Source organism: Plectrocnemia conspersa, unplaced genomic scaffold, assembly GCF_051122295.1.
Source record: "Plectrocnemia conspersa isolate PC_06_02 unplaced genomic scaffold, ASM5112229v1 ptg000014l, whole genome shotgun sequence".
NCBI classification, from domain to species: Eukaryota; Metazoa; Arthropoda; class Insecta; order Trichoptera; family Polycentropodidae; genus Plectrocnemia; species Plectrocnemia conspersa.
The window spans coordinates 12570536-12597720 of record NW_028277178.1 but is presented as its reverse complement, the minus strand read 5'-3'; the positions used below and the strand labels follow the sequence as shown (position 1 = coordinate 12597720).

General features: G+C 28.3%; 2 protein-coding genes across 2 annotated transcripts in view; one reads left to right on the top strand and one right to left on the bottom strand.

Annotated features, from left to right (window-relative positions):
• LOC148226240 (uncharacterized) overlaps window positions 1-27185 on the bottom strand; it is a 182033-nt gene that overhangs the window by 75637 nt on the left and 79211 nt on the right. The gene's annotated exons all lie outside the window — the stretch shown is intronic.
• LOC148226242 (uncharacterized) lies at window positions 1696-16786 on the top strand. The gene is made up of 8 exons (XM_088204562.1): window positions 1696-1950; window positions 2016-3304; window positions 3382-3540; window positions 5794-5901; window positions 11389-11554; window positions 11615-12891; window positions 12959-13110; window positions 16710-16786. The coding sequence occupies exons 1-8, from the start codon at window positions 1816-1818 to the stop codon at window positions 16784-16786; spliced, it is 3363 nt and encodes a 1120-aa protein (XP_088060688.1). The 5' UTR covers window positions 1696-1815.

Below are 27185 nucleotides of genomic sequence, written 5' to 3'. Positions count from 1 at the left end.
GCTTCAATAAGAGTTTTCCAACTTAATATTTATACTATATTTAAAAGTTTTCAGTTTAGAATCACTGCCTATAGTTATTGTCACAATTTTTGTTAGGTCTGTTTTGATATTGATTTACTCACTCGACCGAACGACCAAACAACTACTTGAATTGATGTTAAATAAGTTTTAGATAAATATAATTTAATAATTACTAACATTAAAAAAAATGTTTAGATATTTATAAAAAAAATCCGATAAATATAAAATAAAAATTTAACTTTAGAATAAAATTTATTACACCGGAAAATATCTTGTATATCTTGCAGTTTATAACATTAATACAATCTAAATTATATGCAAACAGGACTCTAAAATAATATGACGATTAAATAAATGCTTGAGGTCTCATTAGAAATTATTAAGCCTAATTATAATAAAACTTACAACTTACATTACTTGTTAAGTTAAATGAACATAGTTTGCTTGGCAAAATAATTGTTGTATATATAGAAAATAGCCATAGATTATATGTTAATTGCATTTTGATTATTAAACTTATTAATTTTCTATTTATTATCACATTTTATTGTTTAACATTTACCGCTGAATAATGAATAGTTTTTCAATGTATAATAAACTATCTTAATTTAGTATGGAATACTATTTAGTGCAAAATTACACGAATCACTATTGGTATATCAATTTCCTTATTGTTTGTAAAAAATCATACAAGGTTAATTATTTTTTAAATATACCTAAATTATATAATTGGATTTTAAAGTGCTAATATATATTACTTTTTAATGTAATTATGTAAGTAATATTAAGAACAAATAATAATATCTAAATGTATGATAATAACAATAAAGACCGATATAAATATAGATAAAATAATACCAATAGACAGTGGAACATGTGAAATAAACAAGCCATTAAATATTAAGTAATGTTTATCAAGTCAGATATTATCAATCTATGTTTTTTTATTGTTTAAAAACAGATATATTATTATTTCTTTAGTAAACATTAACACCGCACACACCTAATTTATATTATTTTTATAATCATATTATAAAGAAGTATTGTTAAAAAAATTCCGTAAAATAAAATGTCATCCGTCAAGCATTATAAATTAATCACGCTTTGATCATTTGTACGATGATTGCGCAAAACAAAGCTAATAATTTAAACAAATATAATAGACAAATTACTATAAATTATATATTCTTCACATAAATGCCTTCAGATATAAATCCTACTAACGGTTCTCAAACTTTTTTACTCCAACATTCAAATAAATGGAACGAAAATATTTTTGTTTCTGGATATGAACAATATATGCAAAATTTCATCATGTAAAACAAAGATTAAAACATTTAAATCAATAATATATAAATAATACATAGTGTCGTATATTTAATTTAATTATCAAAACATTTTAAGAATGTGATATATTTAATATATCTAATAATATTTAATTATTTTTGAGAACATTGGTAATCAATAAAAGGCACATATTGCCTATGTTGCATTTACAAATTTTAAAGGCTAGGCTTAATATAAAGTGAAGTCACGCTTTATATTGCTTGATAACAGTATATGAATATGATTTGTTTAATCAAAGACTGATTAATTTTATTTAGTGCCTATAAATAAATATTATCATACATATTTATAAGCACTGACTGTCAAGAGTGTTCTTATATAATATTATGAACTCGATGTACGCACTCAGATAACCGCAGTCGTTCGCTCGTAACGAAGCGTATGTGGTTGATTAGATAAGTGTTGAAACAACATAGTAAAATAACTATTTTAAGAATTATTAAGAAAATGTCGGATCCAATTGTGCAAGTAAAACAAGGCAAACTAAAAGGAAAGCGTCTAATAACGAGAGATGGAATGCCGTATTTTGGTTTCTTGGGTGTTCCATATGCAGAACCACCAGAAGGAAAACTTCGATTTAAGGTAAATATTGTTTATATATTGTTAAATGCATATGCAGTGATTTTATTTCTATCATAAACTTCTAGGATCCAATACCAATTAAACCATGGCAGGGTATTAAAGATGCAATAAAAGAAGGAAATAAAGCAGCTCAATTCGAGTTTAAAACTCTAATAACTTACGGAAGCGACGATTGTTTGTATCTTAACGTTTTCACGCCTCGTTACATTTCACAAGAAAAACTCTTGCCAGTAATGTTTTTCATACATGGAGGTGGATTTGTGGAAGGTTCTGGAACTGTAGACGATTTTGGTCCAGATTATATTGTGGAACAAAACACAGTTTTTGTTAGCTTCAATTATCGATTGGGAGTAATGGGATTTTTATGTACTGATTCTATCAACGCTCGAGGAGACATGGGTTTAAAGGATCAAAACATGGCACTCAGGTGGGTTCAAGAGAACATTAAATCATTCGGAGGAGATCCTGATAATGTTACTATTTTTGGAGTCAGTGCTGGTTCGGCTTCTGTCGAATACCATATACTTTCCCCCAAATCTAAAGGTTTATTCCATAAAGCAATAATGCAATCTGGTACAGTTTTAAACCCATGGGGGCAAATGTTTGACGCTGTAGATCACGCAGAACGATTAGCTAAGCTTTTCGGTTATAAAAAAGATGGTGGAGAAGATCTTTTTGAATTCATAAATAAAATAGAAACATCTGATTTGGTTAAAGCTTCCGTACGCATTATTAATAATGATGATTTGAAAAATGGAATATTATTTGGATTCGGACCTGTTATAAACAAGTTTGAAGATTACGATGGTTTCTTAAATGAAGAGCCACAAAAGTTGCTTCAGAGCGGAAGATTCAATAAAGTGCCTTGTATAACAGGTTTTAATGAATTGGAGGGTTTAATGATGATTAAACATTTTTATCACGAGCCTGAACCTAAAAGTGATTTAGAAGCTGGTAATTATTTTGATTATTTACCGGACTATTTAAACAAATCTATCGAGAATTGCGATTTAAAACTTAGAACTTTATATAAGAAAACAGAAGGGCAAGTGAATGAGGAAAACCATATGATACATTATTTATCCGATCTTATGTTTACTGGTGGAATATTTTATAGTTTTGAACAACGATTGAAAAATAATCAACATAGTGAATACTTTTATTATTTCACATACGATGGAAATATGAATCTAGAGAAACTTTTGACAGATTATACAGAAATTGGAGCTTCACATGCTGATGAAATTGGATATTTAGCACCAACCATTTACCATGATTTTGATATAGTTACACCTCAGGATTGGCTTGTCAAAGAACGATTGGTCAAATTTTGGACTAATTTTGCCAGAACTGGGTATTTATAAAAAAATATTCCAAGAAATAATTTATGTATCTGTACTAATTTTAACGATTGTGAATTGTATTTTTCAGAAATCCATCGCCTAAAGTGACGGAAGTTATCGACAAAGTATGGTTACCAGCAACTATAGATCAATTCCAGTGCATTGAAATAGGTACAGACTTACAAATGCACAAATCGCTTATACCAGAGAGAAGAACTCTTTGGAAAGATCTTTATAGTAATTTCTAATGAAACAACATCATAAATTAAAAGATTCATATAAAATATCAAACAATATATATCGCAAACTATTATATTTCAATATATTGCTTTCCTAACAATACATACTATTTTAGAATTAAGATTCTTAATTAATTGCCTTTTAAAATATCGTTATTTATTTAAGTCACTTCATATATGAGTTTATTATTGTATAATATTACCCATTTTATCAATAAATAAATAAATAATTTAAAATTAAATTTGTTGTAATTTATAAGATAACCTTTTAATTTACACCAAATCTACATTATTCTTGCGGCGAATTAGGAAAGATTTTTTTCTTATTTAATATTATATAGAAGATCTAAAATAGTGGGTTTTAATAGTACAACTTTAGCTATCTGATAAACTCTGATTATCACAGTTGATTGTACGTAACGATTGATAAGATATCCAAGTGTAAACGCAACATATCCAAAAACTATATCGAGTTTAATACATAAAAAATGTCGGACCAATTTTGCTAAAACTGGGTAATTATATATCATTTTTGATATGACAATTTATATCATTTTTGTTATTTTAACGATTGTTTGATTGTCAATTATAGAAATCCATCACCTGAACTAAATGAAGTTATTACCAAAAAATGGTTACCTGCATCTACAAATCAGTTTCAATGTCTTGAAATAGGTTCAGACTTAATAATGCATAAATCGCTTATACCAGAGAGAAGAATTCTTTGGAAAGATATTTATAGCAGTTTTGAATAAAACACTGATCTAAATATGTCGTACGACAATAAAGTAAGTACTATTTATTTATTTTTAATTCGTTGCTTAAATAAATAAAAAGTGCAGTTTTTTATGCTCTTGGCTAAAAATATATTTGAAATATTGTCAAATTTGTATTGCTAACGTATAAATAAACTAGATTTATTTTTTTTATACACACTGCTGCTGCAATCAATATGTATTTCAATCTGTGTCTTAAGATTACTGTGCTTAATTTTATCTATTTAAAATAGAGCCAACTACCTATATTAAATAAATATAACTATATGTAGTAGGGATTTTGTTAGCAGTTTGAAAACCTATCATTGATTTAAATAAAATACATCGACATTAATAAAGAGATTTTTTTATTTTGTATTAATAAAAAAACATAATCAAAATATTGTACATAATAATTACTAAATCTACGCAATGGTTATTTTTAGGCTCCTGATTATAAAATATTATTGTTATACAAATATGAGCTTTTTCGAAAATGGTCCATTTTATTATTATAACCATTTTAAACATTTATATAGCATATGTATGATTTAAGCTTGTTTTACGCTACGTATAGAACGAGTTATTATTATTTCATAAATGCAAAAAATCAATAAATAAAACATATATATAACTATAAAAAATAACTCTTTATATTATTATTTTTAGAAGCATATTTGTATTTTTTATTATTAAAACTATAAAAAACTGTATTGAGAATTTATTACTTTTCTTAAATTGCTAAATTTATTTTAAATTATTCAATAGGAAACACATCAATTATATTGAAAAGCTATTTAAGTTTTCTGTTATTTTGCAATAATAGTGTATAATAATATTTTAAAACTGTTCCCGATTAGTGATTTTCAAACCATTATAAATAAATATACGCAAATTATAATAATTTCAGTTTTTAATAATATACCATCACCCTAACAATTTGTACCATAATATTTCAGAAGATAAATAAAAATATTAATGCTTATGACTCAAAGCGAGCTTAAAGCTTAAACTGCTTTAAAATATGTATATATAATTTTCAAGAAAGTTAAAATGTAAGAGCACTTTTAATTAATTAAACAAAAGGAAAGACTAGCTTGATTAAAAATGAATAATTATAAAATGTGGATTACAAAAAAATAATTCAAGTAAGACACTACAGAATAACCAATAAAATCGATTCTGAATGTGTTTTTCAAATATAAATAAGTATTGTTGAATATATAATATTTCACCAATGAATTGAACATCAAAATCCAATAATACAATTTTTTTTGCCTATTTAGCCATGTATTATTTAATGTATTAACATATCACTAAATCAACTACAAGAGGACTAATATAATGCAAAGTTTAAGCCCCGAATCGATTACTTGGATATGCATGGTAGCTTTGTGACCTAAGTCCGTCTACAGGGTCTTGTAAACCCCATATATCCTGTCTACGTGACACTCTACAATGCGCGATAATGACCGATTTTCGGCTGGATTTTCCTTTTTAACATAGCAGCGTCCCTACTCACCCCGAATACCCAGGAGAAGATAAATCTCAGAAGAGAAAGAAAGAGGGGGAGGCTACGAAAGCTGACTCGGAATCGACAATATCCAGTTTCAGGTTGATGCCCTTAGGAATCGATTAAAAGCTAATGCATTTTTTGTTAGGTGAAGGTAAGTGCTCGTATAGGAAAGCTATATATTGTACTTCCAGGCACGTCAATAAAACGTCAGAGTTAACAATAGTTCTCGATTTAGACTGTGTTAACCTTTTGCTTTTCCGAGATTTTAACTGACAGCAACTTTAACACAACATTTACCACCAGAACTTTTTAACGTTCACTAAAAAATAATGGTCCTATAAATCATATTCTAAAATACGACCTAATAACGTGCTGAAATACTTTTAGATCATTATATAGTAATTAATTATTTTGAAAAATATATACTTAATACGTTGTGACAATAGTTTGTTCGGTGTTTAATAACACCGTGACTAAAACAGCAAATGCCAAAGCAAAAGCACAATACTGTACAACTTCAATTAATCAAATTAAAAAAATAGATCCTATGAAGTTTTGTTTAGTAGAATATGTCACTACTTATATAATATAATAAAACTACAACAACATTTTCACTAAAAATATGATTTTAAGCTGTATTGTTTTTAATATATCAATAATTGGGCGTTAAATCCTGTTTAAAAGATGTTATACATATTACATTATAACACATTTCAGCTTCAGCATACGAGTAATTATTCAGATACACTATAAGGATCAGTTGAGTATTGAAATTTTTCCAGCGGCAACACTTTATTATTATTGATCAATTAGGACAGGAGCTACATAGATAGATGTAGATACCGTAAAGGTTTCAACCACTAAAAGATGTTGTGACCAATTAAATGCGTTATGAATGAAAAATATTGCATGGATTATCTGAGCTCAGGCGTTAATCGCCCATATATACCAAAAAAACTACACTTTATTTGGAAAGGATGAACGATAAACAATATATTCTACTCTGCGCATTACTAATAATCTTTGTGAATAAAATATTTCGTCGGTTTGTTTTTGAAGCGATGCAATTATCCCGCAAACATCGCTCTATGAGATTGGCCAAAACGGTCTCGGTTACAGAGGCGAATACACAGTGGTAGACACAGAAGAGAGTCAAGGAGAGTCTACTCACACATAAGCGGATCGTCCAGCCTTGTCACAAGAACACATCACGGCAGATCCCAACTGCTCCACGATATCACAGCCGACAATAATTTGACTCGATATTCCAGCAAAGACTTTGACTTTCTAGACCTGCATTTCAACTTCACCGCCTGATAGTGGCATCTATAATTTTATTAATATGTAGTAATTTTAATATGTTGATAAAATAATCTATTACTAGCTTTTTTCGCGTCTATTTTGGTTGCTGTCACATCCCTTTGGCATCAAAGCTCGAAAGTGGTGAAGCCGATGTGATTTAAAACTCGAAACTACAATCAATAAATCAACGGTTTTTACTAGTGCCTGTTTTATAACGTGTCTGTATTAATGCTGTGAATAACCAATAAGGTGCGCTTCAACACTTTTAGTAAAATATACAGCTATCGCCATATTAAAATAGACACATGTTTTTTTAAAGAATAGCAAAACAAGTACTATTGTAGATAGTATTTGAGTGTCTAAGCTTATAGATTTCGGAATATCCGGCACTAATATTACAAACGTCTCTTTTTTAATATTAAAATGATGTTTTATGTGTCTTAAAAAAAAAAATTTGGTGTACAGTTATCAACGCAATAAAAATATTTAAAATGTTTTACTTTCACATTGATAAAAACTTTAAGGCACAATTGACAAAATAAAAGCTCATTTAAATATTGTTTATGTATCTAATATTTATCAGGAATTATAATTATTAAAACATTTATTGCTGCTATCACTACTATTATTATTCGTAATATCATTTATAGCTCGGAACATTTTTTTTATTAATAACCGTATTTCGATTCTGGTGCTTGGAATCGAACACAGCACCCTTGGGTAATAAGCCCGGTAGCTTACAAATCACGTTATTTTACCACTGGTCGAATGGTCGAATTAATTTATTGTCGAAAGATTAAACGAGAAGCTCAACAGACATAAAATAAATAAATAAAGAAACAGATTATTATAACTCTATCAATAATTTATGGCTAAAATAACAATATGCCTTATAGCTGGTAAATAATATAATATTATAGCGGTTTAGTTTAGCAGAGATCCTTCTCTTTCCTTCGTTATAAGTTTTTGATCTTTCAATGAACGGAGAGCAGGAGTAGATGAGTTTTTCGGATTGGAATTATATTGTTTGAAAACTTTATTTCAACTTTGCCAATTCTCTCATTGGCGAGAGAAAGTCTTATTATTATAAGTATTATCACCAGACACCCGCCGGGAGTAGGACTCGACCTCAGAAAAATGCCTCAGTAAAAAAACACTAAAAATAAATTTTATGGCTAAGGTTCCTCGCGGTGTGCATGTGTTCATATTATGAATAGGCAATGAGCATTTGCCTCTGTTGTGTAATATTATTTGCGTTGATGAGAAACCATAAATCGCCAGGAATCGGCCGCGCTGGTAGCTGGCCCCATTTTTATTGCCACTTTGAATAATTGGGCTCATTTTTCGCGAGCAATTTGGCCGACGACACTGTGACTTGAATGATAGCCGAATTCACTCAGAGAACCTGGATCTGTTTTATTTGACCCATTTGCATATCCCCTTGTCTCATAGACGACGTGAAGAGTGACACGCCGGCAATCACTTCAGAGACATTGTTTTCAAATGAAACTTATTGATTTTCTAGAGAAAACTTAAAAAAAACAAGAACATGAGCAATACTAAAAAAATACAAGATTTTAAAAATAAATTTCGCAGCATATTTTTGTTACAATCAACGTAGATGTTGCATAAAGAGTTGTTTATTCAAACTACATACAAAAAACTTGTATATTACATAAAAAATTATTATCAGATACAAGACATCCTAAGAGTAAACGAATTTGTATTAAATTGAAGTGGGGTTTCTTTTACTATTTGTGAAGTGAATAAACATTTAAGTTAGGCTAATCATAATAAGTTTTTATTTATATTTATGACGCGAATATAAAATATGTTTTTCAAATTCATAATAATGAAATGATGATTATCGATTATATATATTATATATACAATTAACGACTGTCTGCACATATTTGCCAAATATATTTACAAATGAACACCCTAACGGAACAGCGGTGAAAAGATTAATTATGTAGTTGCCTGAGTTGTTCTTGTACTAAACTGCTAACTACCTAAATTGCAACCAGAGAATATCTCTCATGGAACTGCGAAAGGAATAAGACAGTGTATCAAAACCAGTAGTCTACGTGTGTTTATTATTTAATTAAATTATACCAAGACTTGTAGTGCCATAAATACAACATAATAAATTATTATATAAAATTATTCGTCAAATTTAACTGAATTATAAAAATATATCTTTTTATACAGAAAAATATTCCCTAAATTAAAAGATTTGATAGTAACAAAAATAATAATTTTGTAGAACAAATAATTTTTATAGCAACTGCAGAATACTATTGTAGCTGTCAGTCTCTCACTATCGTGAGGTACCACAGCTAGTGTGTGTACGAATACCGAACCCTCAACTTTTTAGGTTATAAATAGTTTATTGATTCGTTCTGATTTTCTAAATTTAGTTTAAATATTTATATGTTAAACTCAAATATTTAAATCATTGTGTAGCTGTGTGCTATATTTTATTGACAAATTTGTACTGGTATTTATTGCCTACATTATTTTAAAACATAGAAATAAAATAGTTGCTTAAGCCATTACTTAAGACCAAATTTTCATTTATTCTTTACTGTTCTAATTTTTCACGTGCGCGCTCGATAGATATCCAGTTGATCTAAGCACATTTCGACCGTTCCCGCTTTAGTGCGTGAATTTGCACACTACAAGAACGACTAATTTAAATTTTTTCAACTTCTGAATAATGAAGTTACATATGTGGACAATCTACGTAATAATTTCAAGTTATTTGAAAATAGATTTGCATTTTAGCTGAATAATAATAAAACGAAACATTTTATGTCATTTAAAATAAATTCACAACAAACTTAGTAATTGTTGATTGTATTTACTCAAATGTAACGCAATAAGTTATTGCCTGTCATATTGCAACTAAAGATTTACAATACAATAAATAAATAAAAGTATGCAGTTAAGCCAATCGAAAACCTAAAATCTTAAAAGTATACTATTCTGGAATCTTACTAAGCTGTTACTGATAACAATTTAAAAATTTAAGCACTGTCGTTAAAAATATATATTTCAATATATAATAAGAAAAGAATTTGTTAAAAAAAATATGACAAAGCGCAATTTGTGTAGTAGAGATAAAGTCATATTTCAAACTAATCAGAATATCATTAAGCACTTATCATATTTTCTAGAACTTAATAGCTGTTCATTATTAGGTTATTATTTACAGTATAAAATAAATATAAATAAAAAATATAGTAAAAATAAATTAAAAGTATCTACGAGGCTGATTTAATTAAAGAATATTTATTTATAAATATGAAACTATTTTGTATTTGTAAGATAATATAATGTTAGTTTATTTTTAACAGTAACAATAATAAAATGTTTTTTTATTTTGCAATATAGATGGTTTACTGTTATTGTATAGCTAAGATTTTTAAATTCATTCATAATGCTTACTCTTTTATTTGTTTTTTATTACAGTCGTAAAATTTAGCACATAATATAATATTTGTTGAAAAAATATTATTCATGTTTATTATTGTGGTTCATTAGATTTAGAAACACCACATCCTGCCAAAAATATACCATATGTAAAAAAATTCGAGTAACTATTAAAAAAAATAATCGACAGAATAATAATTTTGTGGTGTTAAAAATTATATTTTATGTATAATATGTCTAAATTTACCATAAACATTTATTTTAAATTTATATGGAATATTAATGAAACAATTACATTATTAAAAATGTCTACAAATTCGTAAATAAGTTTAATCATATGGAAAACATATAACACTATCAAATATGTGTTTGAGTTGATCCATTACATGAAAATATAATACAAAAACTACCTTGTAGTTTATATAACTAGGCGTGACGTGAAGATTGTGCCATTCTGTATAGTATAATATTTTGAAATAAAACACATTTTTCTAACTAAATAAGTAATGTAATGAATAGTATTTAATTAATAATACAACAAACTAAAATAATATTTATATTATATATCGGTATATTTTTATTTTTTAATTAACAACTAATAACTAATGTATTATTGTTTTTGCCTAAAATATCAACATGTATGCATCGAATATGATATATTTTTTTATTAACATAAAAAAAACAATATAAAATGTAAAAATGTTTGTTTTTATATTGTGTACATATTCACACCAACTATGTATTATAGAAATTAATCAACAGCTATATAATCACAAATAATGTTCAATTTTTATTTAGTTTACCACAGTCCACGGTCCGCAACAATACTCACGTGGCCGATTTTATAGCACTATTATTATTAAAAATTGTTTTAAAACAATGTCAGAACCAATTATAGAAATTAAACAAGGCAAACTTAAGGGAAAACAGTTGATTACGAGAGATGGAAAGGTATACTTTGTTTTTTCGGGTATTCCTTATGCAGAACCACCGCAAGGAAAGCTACGATTTAAGGTTAGTATATACACATACAATTTATTTTTATAAATATTTAAAAAATAAAAAATAATATAGGATCCTCTACCAATTGGACCATGGCAAGGTATTAAAGATGCTACAAAACATGGAAATAAATCAATGCAATTTAATAATGAGAATCGGGAGATATGCGGTAGTGATGATTGTTTGTATCTCAACGTGTACACGCCGAAGTACAATCAAGAAAATCAACTTCCGGTGATGGTCTACATTCACGGCGGTGCATTTGTAGAAGGTTCTGGAAATATGGATGAATTTGGTCCTGATTATATAGTGGAACAAGACACCATTTTGGTGAGCATTAATTATCGTCTGGGCGTGTTGGGATATTTGTGCACCGATCCCGTTAATGCTCGAGGAGATATGGGTTTAAAGGATCAAAACCTAGCACTTAAATGGGTGCAAGAGAACATCAATTCATTTGGAGGAAATCCTGGTAATGTAACACTAATGGGATCGAGTGCAGGTTCTGCTGCTGTAGATTACCACGTTCTTTCACCAAAATCTAAAGGTTTATTTCACAAAGCTATTATGCAATCTGGTTCAGCTATAAATCCATACACTCGCATTTTAAATCCAATAGAAATGGCTGAACGATTAGCGAAATGCTTTGGTTATGAAAAAGGTTCAAATTTATTTGATTGCATTAATAAAGTTAATTCGTTAGATTTAGTCAAAGCAGCGATGAATTTGCTTAATAATGATGATTTGAAAGAAGGAGTATATTTTCCTTTCGTTCCTGTTGTAAATTATTTTAAAGATTACGATGGTTTTTTGAATGAAGAACCAAAAGATTTGCTTAAAAGTGGAAGATTTAATAAAGTTCCAATAATCAGTGGTTTTGTAGAATGCGAAGGCCTAATGCTATTGAAGAAATTCTATAATAAAGAAGAGGCTTTGACAGATCTAAAATCTGGCAATTTTTTCGATTACATTCCATCATATTTTAAGAAATCAGTGAGAGATTGCGATAAAAGGCTAAGAAATATATATAAAAAGAAACAAGAGAAATATCCTAATCAACATATAGCTGAATTTTTATCTAATCTGGTTTTCACTAGTGGAATAACTCATGCTCTACATGAGAGGTTAAAGTACAATTGCGACAGAGAGTACTTCTATTACTTCATTTACGATGGAAATATGAATTTGGGAAAAATATCATATATTCATCAAGAAGTAGGCGCATTTCACGGTGATGAAGTTGGATACTTGTGTACTTCTGCCAACATCGACTATGATAAAGTGACCGAACAAGATTTGCTGGTGAAATCAAGGATGGTTAAAATGTGGACTAATTTTGCAAAATTTGGGTAAATTTCTTATGTTTATTTAATATAGGGAATTAAATTTTAATATTAAGGTTGCCTATGATTTCAGAAATCCGACACCGAAATTCAATCAACTTATTAAGAAGAAATGGTTGCCGATTAATAATAAAGATGATTTTGAGTGTCTTGTTATAAGTTCTGATATTATAATGCAAGATTTTCCAACTGATAATAAAACTGCTCTTTGGCTAGAACTCTATGGTGATCCTTGAAATAATCAATTAAAGATTAATTATATTAAAATAAATATGTACACAAGTATATATTTTGCATTAAAAAAGTGCAAAGGTAAAAATTGATAATGTAAATTAATTTTATTTTTAAAATAAAATTTCACTCACAATTCATTAAAAAATATTTCTAAAGGTAAAATTTGATTATACTATAATAAGGCTATTTTATATTTATAGCTCAATGTGACGTTTATATTGTTTTATTAATTTTTTTATAATTTATAATTTATTTTAAAATGTCTACCTGTGAATTTATAATATATTATATATATATGATATATATATGTATGTATATATACATATATAATATAATAATGCTTAAATTGTTTTTTGTATACATACATATATTATTTATTAACTTCAGCTATACGCTAATTATAAAAGTCATTAAACTTATAGATATGTACATATTATACTTATTTAAATTTAAATAAGCACAACAATTTTATTTTAGCTTAAAAAAAGACTTGTAATTATTCCATTAATGTATCTATTTTTTAGATAGTTTATTATATATTTTAACAGCTTTGTACATAATATCAATTCTATTGCTTATTTTTATACTTTTTTACATATTTGTGATGTTAAAGCTTCAATTTTTCTAGTTGTGTATGCTTGTACAAATATTTATTATTCTAAACTATTTTAATTATAATTTATTATTTTGTATAACACAAGAAGATGTTTGCTGGCATTCATTTTTCTATACTAAACTATTTCAATTATTTTAAAATGTTAATTTAAAATATATAATGTACCGCTGTTTTAATTGTTATGATTTTTTTGCATCTCTTATTATATTAAAATTACTTCATTTTAATGTCTTCTTAAATTTGAAGCCATCAATCACGACTTTTTTACTAAGCAATAAGATAAAAAAAATTATTAATTTGTTTTTATTTATCTTAAATTATTTGATAAAATTACCTACATTGTACTTTACTATATCATACCCATATAAATTGTACACATTTTTATCGCACTTTGATACGAACGCTGTTTAATAAATATTGATTATCTGTTATAAAACGATACACGCTATGTATTCACGTCGTTGAACGACGACGATACATAGCACGCGCGCATCAATAAATAGCCTCATATTACACACAATTACTCAGTGCCACAATAGCAACCGCGTTTTTCGTTTTTTACACTTGAATATGTAATATATATTATAACTTTTAACTTTATTGTATGCTATTTATAATTCCCTCGTGTAATTTATTCATGAACCGACCTTGTTACCAGTAATGAATCGTTATCCGCATTCGCGCAACCGATAACAGGGTCCATGTTGTGTGAATTAAATCATAACTGCGCCAAGTAATGACCTGTAATTAAAGGCGCGGGATTCGTAAACACGTAAAAATTTATGCGCTCGCTTTGTCCCTTTATGGGTCGAAATGTAATTCAGGTAGGGTTGCCCTTTATGTGTACAAATTTTATTTTATTCCATCTCCGTCATCTATATGTGTGTTGCGGTGAAAATGTTGCGAAACTCGCCATACGCTTGGAGAATACCGTATGCGTAACGGCCGACAAAAAAGTACCCAGACTCAGACAAAATATTAGCTGCGGTGTCGTATTGCGGATATTGTAAGGTTAATTTCAATTTAAAAGCAATTAAATACCTTTGTTTTATGTTTACTAATAACTAAATTCATACTAAATGGGATCCGAGAAAACATGTTTTTTCTTAATTATGAGGAGCATACACAAAATAAAATATATAATTATATTGAACTTATTCCATTTATTATCAAATTAGATAAATATTAAAATTTAATGAGAAAGCAGTGACCAAAAATTAAATCTCCGTAATTAAAAATTGGAGCTAGATGCTTTAATAACACATTGATTAAACACCTTTCTGGAATTGCCATTCATTACTTAACAAACATCTTCAACATTTGCTACTACTTAAGAAAAATCACATATTGCTTTAGAAACTGAAGATAACCCAAAAATGGTATCAAATCTTTAGCTAAATGAAATCGAATTAGCATTCAACTATTGATTTTTTTACGTAAAATGAAAAAGATGTTTCAGTAATTTTCACTTAAATAATGATATTTTGTATTTATTTCTTATTAAATTGTAGCGAATAACAAATTGGTAATATGAATAGTTATAAACCAGTAACATGTACTGATTATAATGGTATGTAAAATATATTATATTATTGAAATAAATATTTTATTAAAAATAAAGATGCTGCTATCGGGCTGTGGAGTTCTAAAGACAGTTCTTGAAAGTCGAAGAGACTATTTTGGCGTGTCGAGTTGTATTATTGTTGGCTGTGATTTCGAAAGAGCGGCTGGGATTGTCGTAATGTTTTACATATTTTAAAGTAGCAGTTTGACACAGCTCTGGCATATAAAAAAATTCGAGCCAATTGCATCGCTTTTTGGACATACCCACGAAAAATATTTACGTCCTAAAACATGAACGGCCATTTCAGCGATTGGTTACCAAAGAATAAAAGCACAATGTTTTTTAAGCGCAGAATATAATTTGGTGTCTAGATAGCGCTTGCCCCTTCTTAATACAAAATTTATTTTGTTAAATTGTTTTTCTATCAATAAATTAAAAAATAAAAAATATATAATATATTAAATGTTAAATGAATATTATTAAAAATCTTATAAACAAACTGTATTTTAGAATATCATACATAAGCAAATTAAGCTTTAAGAATTTGGATTTTTAATTTGTTACTCTTAAAAATATACAATATATTGTATTTTTTTGCATTTATCTTCTAATAAATATTAAAATAGAATATTATTTAGTGTCTTAATACATATTTAACATTCGTTTGTTTTTTTATAAAAAACAATCATATTTTTAAACATAATATATCTTTATCCTTACTATATAACATTAAATGTAATAAATTGTTTATATAAAAGCAAATATCCATAACTAAAAAAATATTCTTTTTAAGATCTGGAAAAATAAATTACTAACTTATGTAAAAGTTTCTCGCTTAATCTAAGTTTGTTTGAAAGATAACCAATTTATTTTAATTGGGTAATTTAAAGAGCGTAACTTCAATAGATCCCTCAGGTATTTTTTTTTAATATAAGGTGACTCAAAAATAACGAAATGCCTTTTGAGCGCTTTTACTACAATTCTATACAAAAGTATATCACCCTTTTATAAATGATCAAGAGATGTACCTCTGAGATTTCTCATAAAATGAATAAATAATTGGTGGTATTAAAAAGCTGTTATTATACAAAAAAATTTAATATATATTTAAATATTTTTTATAAGCTGTGCATTATGATTATTTTTCTATAATAAATTTACTATTTTTCCCTTTTTAAGATATATATTGAAGTATTGAAAATATGATATTAATGGGTTATTGACTGCTAGTAAATTGCTTTATTTTTGATCAAATAAATGTTGCAGTAATAGCACAGATAATTACTTTTAAAACGAAATTCACACATCGTTTCTAAGCACATTTTTAACAACATAAACAAATCGTCCGCAAATTTTTCGATCGCACGCTGTTTATGCAATATGTGTATTATATATTATGATATCCGATAGTGTCGGATTCTCGACAGAGCACTCATGAAGAGACGAGAGAGCGATCGTTTAATAACACTTCACGGTTATACGAATGAGAATAAAACGTGGGGGTTGAAAGGGAAAACGGAGAGAGGTTTTTAGGAAAGTTGAGTATTGCGTGAGATGCCTAAATGGATCACGGAGATGTTCTATGTATCCTTGTTTATGATTTCTTACGTAAAAATATATACACACTTGAAAAACCAGATTCTATCTGTTCAGCAGCTTCACATAAGTTTTCGTTAAGGGAAGAAAAAGGTTTGCCATTCTGTCGGATGACTTTTTGCTTTGAATATATAGCCAATAAATCTTGGCATCGATTCGAATCGAAACGTGTAACTAATGCCCTGCGTAATCTGAAAGCCCAAAGAAAAAAGTCAATGGCGTTTAATATGCAAATGAATCTAGAAGGTTCAAGATTAAGTTCGCTGTGTGTGGGTGTGCTCTGTTCGGATACAACTACCCTTTACGTAATATGTGTGACACATCAAAACGACATTAAGTCTTAAGCAGGACAAGAAAGTGGTTTTGCTATCTTAAGCTTTCCTTATGGTAGCTAAAGCTGAGACTTCGCTTATGGTAATCACAACGTAGTTAATTTAGTTGAAATGCGATATAAAACCCGTATATTAAAAAAACTTTAACTTTGTGGGATTTAAGAAAAAAATAAAACCTAAAAATTTCGTTTTTGCGTCTGTGTCATGATGATGAATAGCTTAAAATATTTTCGTATAATACACAGGACAAGATAAATTATAGGTTTATTCTACAGGAAGGCGTTATACACTTTATATATACAGATTATAAAATAAATATGTAATGATTATTTAAAATTAATAAAATACCTTTTTACCTCTCAAAAACGTTTTATAAGGCGATAATCCCCTTGGTAAATATATTATCGTTTTTAAAATCCTTAAGTATATACATTTTTCTTTCCTTAATCCACAACTTAAATAAATAAAAAAGCGAACAAATGTAGAGTGATAATTATAAAGAAAAGATCAAGATCTGAAAAAGGTCTTTATGCTAACTTATCTAATTCTACTTGTGAAAAGCAGACAAACCTTTACTAAACCTTAACATTAAAATAGCAATTATGGCTCCGCATGCATATACTGTTTAAAAATGGCTTGATCTTTGAATTTAATAATATTTTTTAAGTAGCAAAATGTTATGGATTATATTTACAACAATCAATATTAATGGCCTGGTAATATATAATTTATAGAACCATAGTTTCTAAACTAGGAAATGATTTTAAACAAGCAACTTATATCTAATTTGAATGTATGTATTGTTGTTATTTAGTTCATTGTTAAAACAGACTTTTACATAAAAAAAATAAAACATTTGTGGTTTATTTCAAAGAAATAAAATGCCAATATAACAATATATGTAGCCGATAAATTTATAACTATCCATCACTCAAATATTAGTTGTTATAACCCCAGAGTTTTAGCTGCAGCTATACACAAAAGCATTTTATATTAATAAAATTTATATTTTTTATAAAAAAAATAGTCCTTAAGAGTATACAAATAACAATTTTTAAATATTTGTTACAATAGGCGATTATCGCATTAAAATTGACAAAACAACTATTGAAATCTGAAATCGAATTTTAAAGCATAAACTTCAGTTATAAAAATGTCCCACAACTCGATCCGTAGATATATGAAATAAATTTCTTATATACCATAGAATCTTATATAGTTCTAGACAAACATTTTCTTGCTATCTTTCCGTCTTTTGAAGGGCCGATCTTTGTTTTTGTCAATAAACTTCGTGTTTTACAACTCATAAATCTGAAAACGGATAGATCGCTTTGCTGTAAATAGCCGATGGTCACGTGGGGTTATTTATGAAAGAGAAGAGGAATTTTCCCCAAAATTGATTTGAGTAACAAACTTTCTAACACCTTTGATGCAGTATCTGAAATTTCCATTCTATTTTAGTACTACCAAGTCTTGTGAGATTTAATAAAAATAGCTGAAATATAATAACTTAAAAGCTTAAAAATGACATTGAGTTGATCCTACTAAAATCCAAGATACCGCAATAAGGAAAAATCTCTCGAGGTTATTATGACATAAGGGACCTTTGTCACAATTGAAAATTGTACGCCTGAAACAAAAATGGTAAGTAGCTTTATATTAAAGACGTTTTGTAAAGAATCAAAAACTTAATGCTTATTATAAATGCTTGAATAAAAACGAAAGCACGATTATGAGAAAAAATATTCGGTCGTGACATACGCATCCAGCATTCTCATTTCTGTTTGTAAAATTTTTTTAATGGTTACATTTGCTGGTATAATATTTATTTATTACTTATAGTAAAGCAAAAGTGATACATGAATCAATATTATACATATTAGCTAACAGACAAAGGTAAAAATACGGTATACCGTGAAGCTCATTATTCGCCGTGCGATTTCTAGGTGGGCTCATGTGTTTAACGAAAGAAAATATATTTTATTATAAAACATTTACTTTATCAGAGCAAGCTGAGTTATATTTATTAATATTATAACAAATCTATTGAAAAAGTCAAATTTAGTTTGGTATTTATTGGCCCACTGTGTACAATTTAAACTTTTATTTAAAATTGCTCTTGGTGTGACATTGCCAATTTTAAATGTTAATTTTTGCCTGATATACATTTTAGAAGCTCATTTCATAGTTTAACTTTATTATAGTTGAACCGAGAGCCCATTGTGTAAACTTTAAACCGTTTTCAAAAGCTCGAGCGCAACCCTAATTTATTATACACAACATATAGTGCTTTTGACACACATTCGTTAGTTTGAATTAAAACACAAAAGATTTTTTTAATATTATCTGGTGCTCGCTGTAAGAAATAATATACTAAAAACACTAAAAAAGAACACAATTAGTTGATTTTTTGTACAATATAAGAACGAATATGCGAGAGAAAGACATATAAAATCGCAACGCGACATTTTAGTGATGCTAGTTGGCTATACACCAAGTAGCCGAAACGAATCGTGCCATAATTTCATAATTTATTGAAAAATTTATATTTTTAACATAGTGCGCTGTTAGAGTAATAAATTAAATATAAAATACGAGTACTAGCATATATCATGTCACAGTCTTACTTATCTTATGGAATAGCTACATAAATATATTTATAAGTGATTTATTTGCTATTTTAAATATTTACACTTCTACCACTTCACTTTAGTTCATTCTTAGAATGTCATAACTAATGCGTAGCACAAAAAATATAAGTCAACCAACAGAAATTAATATTAAAATTATTTAAAACAATACTTAAGAAATACTCTTTTTATTGTGTCGCAGCTCTAAAATTAAAAACATACTAGGCCTTAAAAAGGTAGTATTTAAGAATATAGTCTGAGATAGTCAATATGTACTGATTTAATTTATGCTACTTTTTATTCAGTCCTTTACAGTTTTAAACTTAGACAACGAGAAACGTGAAGCATCGGAATTGAACAATACAAAAATAACAATCATGGATTGTTATTTTTAAACTGCAAGATTTTTTCTACAAATATAAAGTAATCTACAATTTTTTTTTATATTTTAAAACTTTTCGTGATTATTATTTCTTTCAACCCTTTTTAAGATATAGTTGATTTTGAAACATCAGTTTATAACTTGTTATTTAAAAGTGATTTTTAATTTCATCTTACTACATATTATGATCAATAGTGAAGGTGGTCCTACAAATTTTTTGCAGAATAATTGAGAATCAAATAAAAGAAAAAGTTAAATCAATCGCATTAAAATCGCAACAAAAACAGTAATATACAAACGATATTTTTAACGATCCATAGTAATAACAGGTAAAAAAAATCCTTGGTGATATCAGAAGGATGACTAATATTATAATATGTATTAATTAGATGTTAATATCAAACAAGAGGGTCACTTCTCTTACGCTAATGAAATTAGGTTGTTCATAGATCCTTAGCTACTAATATAAAATGGCACTAGCCAAGCTACGAAATATCTACACAATTCAGAATTTCACAAAATACCGTATAACCGTAAGATATACAATTTACAAGCAGATAAATCAAGCGCGTTTTGTTCTCAGTTTCACGTCAGGTGCTCGATGGAGAATTACAAGAAATGTTTTCTTGTTTACTCCCAGGGGGCGGGGGTGTTCGCCCCACGCAAAATTTCACAAGTTATTTAATTCACCCAGCGGCATATTTCATGCGTGCAAAGGAATTTTCACTAAGAGGCTAAAAAGAAAAGTCCGCCTTTCAAGCATTTTAGGCGTTTCCAAAGCCGCTTAAAGCGAACTTATCTCTCGTTGGTTTGCATAGGGCGTGTCGGTCAAGATTAGCCCGTCAAAGGGCAGAACCATGAGAGAGCCATGGGGCATTAGCATAAATTCAGTGTTTGTCCGGTGGCTTTATTCCGCTCACGTCTTGGCCAGGCCAGCGCAGCTAACGGAATACCTTGTAAATTCTAGCTTTCGTAGCAGCCCTGCGAAATTACCCATTCTGTACCGCCTGATCCGTGTACCCGGCCTTAAACCCTTTGCTTATTTTAAATCCGCTGTAAGATCTGTTCGGATGTCGCTGTGCGGTTTCGGAATGCCCGCTGTTCGGTTTGTATGTTTCAGGAATGTTGCTAATAAATATTTTTAGTGCATACTGAATATTATAACAAATTATAGGAATATTTATTTAGTATTATAGTTTGTGCTTGAAAAATAAAATATATTTGCACTATTATATGCACCTGTTACCGTCGAATTATATCGAGTGATTTTGCGAATTTATGCCTTTCTACGTTTCGCATGGATAGTTTAAAACACGCGGTGCCAAAAACGCGAAAGGTATAAGTCACAGTTAACGAAAAGAATATTGTAAAACATTTTTTTAGGAAATATTTATTATCCATAAATAACGGAATACGAAAAATTTGCACTTTTGCCATAAATAACATAAATATATATTTTTTAATAAATAAATTGTTGTAACAAGTTTCAAGAAATGCTGAAATTAATAACTACATATGCAAGGTATATAAATTAGGTAAAGATTTTATGTGCAAAAAATATTTTAAGCACATTTTAATTTGTGAATTATTTTATATAGAAATTTACGACCATTTTGCTTATTCTTAAGCATTTTAACTATTAAATATGTAAGCTGCATATTATAATATACAACAGTTCTGATTTGCAAATAGCATATGTTTATACTCACTATCGCATACAGAATAATAAAATTCGAGCTTTTTATTTTAGCATCACAGTAAATCAGACAGCTGTCAATAATCACGCGTGTTCAAAGTGTCAAATGTTAATTTGCAACAACACATTTACGAAATGGATTGCTTAACCACTGCTCCACGCACTAAAATTGTTCAATTTTTTTTAGAAATAACAATTTTACACGAACACTGTATCAATATTTACAGGAAGATTATGGTAAATTTCATAGTCCTACTGAGCGAACAATTCACAACGTAATTTAAAAAAATTAGGAATCTAAAAGCTGGAGATTGGGTAAGGTTTGTGTATTATCATAAAGTCTGCTTATCTGAGAAAATTACTGCTGTAAATAAAAGTATGTCTAAATACCCAGATATGTCGATTGGTCGGCTTTCACAGCTTTTAGACTTTTCTTATTGCTCCCTTTGGCGTATTTTTCATCTGAACTTTCACCTTCACCCATATAAAATTTAGAAAACGCAAAAAACGAAGTCCAGAAACCATAAACAGCCAATAATTTAGGCAGATTGTGTGTTAGAGCATCAGGAAGTTAATGCTGATTTTTTAAAGAAAATATTTTCTGATAAGGCACATTTCCACATCTCTGGATATGTTAATAAGCAAAATTTCCGCATATAGAGCGAAGAAAATCTTCATGTGATTCAAAAGGGAGCATAACGTATCCAAAAAAATACTGTTGGGTGCGCATTGTGGTCAGGTGGCATCATTGAAACCTTATTTTTTGAAAACGATGAAGGTCGGACTGTAACAGTCAATGGTGAGCGATATAGGCAAATAATACCCGATTATTTTTGGCATGAAATAAAATATATTGCTGTGAAAGACACGTGGTTCCAAAACATCGGGTGCAACGTTGAATGTTTTCGTTAAAAGTTCCAAGGTCACAATATTTCAAGTTTTGGTGACGTCAACTGGCCGCCAAGATCATGCGATTTAACGCCGTTGGTTATATTTGTAGGATCACGCTAAAAATCGTGTTTACGCTGACAAAGTTATAACCGAGATACCGTCGGAAATGTACGAAAAAGTTAATGAAAACTACATCGAAATGATCGGCTGCTGCAAGAGGTTCAGATGCGGTTATTATATCGATATTATTTTTTATATATAATAAAATACACTACAATATATTTTTTGATTGTTAAAAAAATCTAAAAAATAAATTTGGTGTGCTTTTTTTAAAAAAAAAATTCCGAAACATTATTTCTAAAACTCAGACTACACTTTATCGTCATAAAATATGTTAGAAACGGAGCATACTGTACTCAAAACTGCCTAACGTTATTTTGAAAACCACACTATGTAACAATTATTGGAATATTAAAGATTATTAAGCAACCCGTAACACCAATAAATTTCAACAAAACAAAACTGTACGTCTATGTCATAGTATGAATCACCTTATTACACAGCAATTAAAAACAAATGTGTGCGCAATCGGTGACAAAGAATTCACAACAAAATGTGTATTTAATTATAGCGACTGTCACATATATTTTGCAATTGCTCCGACACGTATCCCGTGCGAAGAAATTATCAGCAACGTGGAAGCAGGCATAAATCGCCTTAAGCCAAAGAGGAAATTAGGCAAGACATCTGCAAAATTATATGTAAAGCAAACCACCAACTCTCAACATCAGCAAAGCAGGAAAACTTAAATTGTTAGAATTAAAAAATGAGATACGACTACGAAGATATAAAAAAACGTGAATGCATAAACAAAACGTAAATATAATTCGTGTTGTAATTATATATTATTTCATTATATTAATTAACAAAGTTTTTCAATCTAAAATTCTGTATCTTACTGCAAAATTGAAGAGTAAAATCGTTAAATATTGAGATAAATTATGGAACACAGTAATCATTCATTAACTTACGAACATTTTTACCGGGTGTCTGTTATTTTGAAATTTCCTAGCCATTTGGAAAACCTCAATGATTCACGGATTCAGAAACCAGAGGGGAAAAGCAACAACTCAGATAAATAATTGCCGTATTAGTTTATTGCCGTCATTAGGTAAAATAATTTAAAAAAATATAATTTGCGCTTAAAACAGTCTCTGAGGAATAAAATCATAAATGAATAAATATGTATTTTTCATTACTAATATTTTATGTAAATTGAAAATGGTTGCAATGGTTACAAACTAGTTATTTAAAATTTTCGTAAACTTTTGTATAAATGATTTATACAAAATATCCGTTTATAATATAATATAATTTGCACTCACCAAATTTTTCGGCGTCTTTTTTCTGCTTAAAACTGTCACGGACACATTTATTTTCATCAATACACTTTTGAACCACACTATATTTATATTAATTTTTATTATTTACACTTTTTTTATCTACTTCTTTATTTTTTGGCGTTTATTTTTCTGCTTAAAACTATCACGGACACGTTTTTTTTCATCATTACACTTTTAAACTACACTATTTTATTATTTACACTTTTTATCTATTTCTATATTTTATGATACGTATAAAAACATTTGTCAATATGAAGAGGAATTTTACAACTTCTGCACATATATGCTGTATTTTTTCATGTTTTATGTACAGAACAAGCACGATATTTTCTTCTCACATATTTTTCCACTCTTCTTATATTTAATGGCTGATCTCATCCGAAATCCTTTCCTGTGGGTCGACAGCACGGGCACGGCAAGATGTTATAGAAACTGGTGAAATGTCTGCAGAATCGATGCACTTCACTGAATTCTGCATCCATCCTTTAGTCTTACTCAAAATAGAATCTTTAAATTCAATTTATCTGCTACGAATCAAATTTTGATAAACACTGAACGAATAAAACAATGCGCATTGAAATAAAAAAAAAACAACTGAAATAAATAAAATTCAATTGTTTTCGATTGATTTAGTCTTAATATTTTCAAATAAATTATATTCGCTCTTTTAGCTTCACTTGAATCGCATTTTTTTCGATTTAAAATTTTTTCATAATATTTAGACAAATAAAAGCCGAATTACGCAATTGGTCGCTTAGGCGAGACTAAACAATAAGACCTGCAATCCTTTTTTGAACTCAAGTGAGCAATAAAAAAACGATAAATTCCTTTGTAAAGTTTTCAAAATTACGGTTAAAACTACCTGTTAAAATATTTCAGTTAAGCTACAGACTTAACATAAAGAGTATAACGCAATTTTAAGGGGTACCCCATTATTATGACCAAGGCTGTATAAATGTATGTATATGATATTATTCACTACTTACCCCAAGTCTCAACTGAATTACCGCTAATGATATTTACGTATATAAATACAACGTACCTACATGTTAAACATACATATATATAATTATTTCAAAGCGCAAATGCTTAAAAAATTGTATTTGTTTCTTACATTTTATATAAAGTTATGCTCCTATACACTTTACAATTTTTTTAACATGTTTCAGCTTTAAAAATAAATATTTAAGAATCACGGATTGAATTTAAAAATATTTTTAAGTATTGTATTTTATATATTGAATAATTAATTATTAAAAAATATGTTTTAAAAGACGTACAATTTATATTTTTTATATATAATACCTTACTACAAAGTTTAATTAAAATCAGCTTTGTGTAGTGTAGTGTAGTAAAAGAACCAACAACGTCCACCAATGCTAATATTACGTTATTAATTAATAATCTAATATGCATAATATATTTTTTACATCTAAATATGTTTAGTTTAGTTCAGCATTTTCTTTAACTAGGTCTGCCAAGTGGTCTGTCACATGCATAACAAAATATATGTTACTCAATAAACTTAATACTTAAATTCCCTTTTCAAAACTAATATCTAATTTATATTCATAATACAAAAATATCGTTTTAAGGTGTATTATACAAATGCTAAAAACACCTTTGTTTTTAAAATAAATTCATCAACTTCAAGATATAAGTAGATAAGCAAGATTGATTGACGCGCCAATTCTTATCCCTAAAAAATACACAAGGGGGAGGGGGACGTCACCCCAAGACATCCTCAAGAAAAACGTAGTGTTTCTCCAATTATTAACTTTATTTTGTTTCAGAAAAATAATGAAAAAAATTATTTATTACCTTATGCATGGCGAGGGTAAAATTAAAAATTTTTGCACCCGGACACATACAATTTTATAAAGTATTCAACATGAACGGTTGAAAGTTTTTTCTTTGTCCTTTTTACGCCCTCGTCCTTTTCACACGTTGCCTTTTTACTTTTCGTCCGCATAGCAATGATAAATTATGCAAAGCGTCCCTTTCGGCTTCGAATTCGCATCAATCAAAAAGTATCGGGATTCGCCGCGGTTACATTGACGTGTGTAAAGTTATCGGTACCGGTAAATGATAAAGTTATAAAAAAAAAGTAATATTGGATATATGTATGTAACATTTGTCCTTTTCAATATATAAATATTTAAATGACTATACTTTAATAAAATTTATAATTATCTGAACAAAAACAAATTAACCTTATCTGACTATTAATTAAGATATAACCCACAATATGTATTCATTCATATACCTTACCTAAATATTATATTTATATTTTTTTAAATTCTAATAGTTCAAATGGATAAAGAAAAAATAATAGTAACGGTCAAATTAAAAAATAGTTCAACTAGTGAAAGCACAGAATTGTTAGGTATTGTGCTCTATTGTTGCGATTGTCCCTTTGAAAAACACAAAGTGTTTCGCGTGAATGCACCTATTGTTTATTTTTACAAAAGAAAAATGTAATGACTGTCGGAAAGTTACAAGTGATATATTAATTTGACATCTTGTACGTATAATTTTGTTTCTATTTTTTTTTATAAATATTAATTAAATATAATACATCCCAACAAACCGCTACCGATTTTTTTACATTTACCTATATACTAGTAACACGTTAATTTTAAATTGCATTTTAACACACTTAAGCGACGCTACTATTCACCTAAACAGTGACTTAATAAAATATGTGTTATGATAAAATATAATAAGGCAACTTATAAAATGAGTGTTTTTTTAATTGTATGTAATAAGATATTTGTTATACTTATATTGATTTTAAATTTAAATATTTGTGTAGGTATAGATGTCCCTAGTAATATAAAAGCAAATTTAAGCAATATACCTTTATTAAAAAGTAAAAAAAAAAATTAAAAGTACAGTAATACCCCAAAGTTACGCGATAGGTGGGACCGACGAAAATCGCGCAAGTCGAATTCGC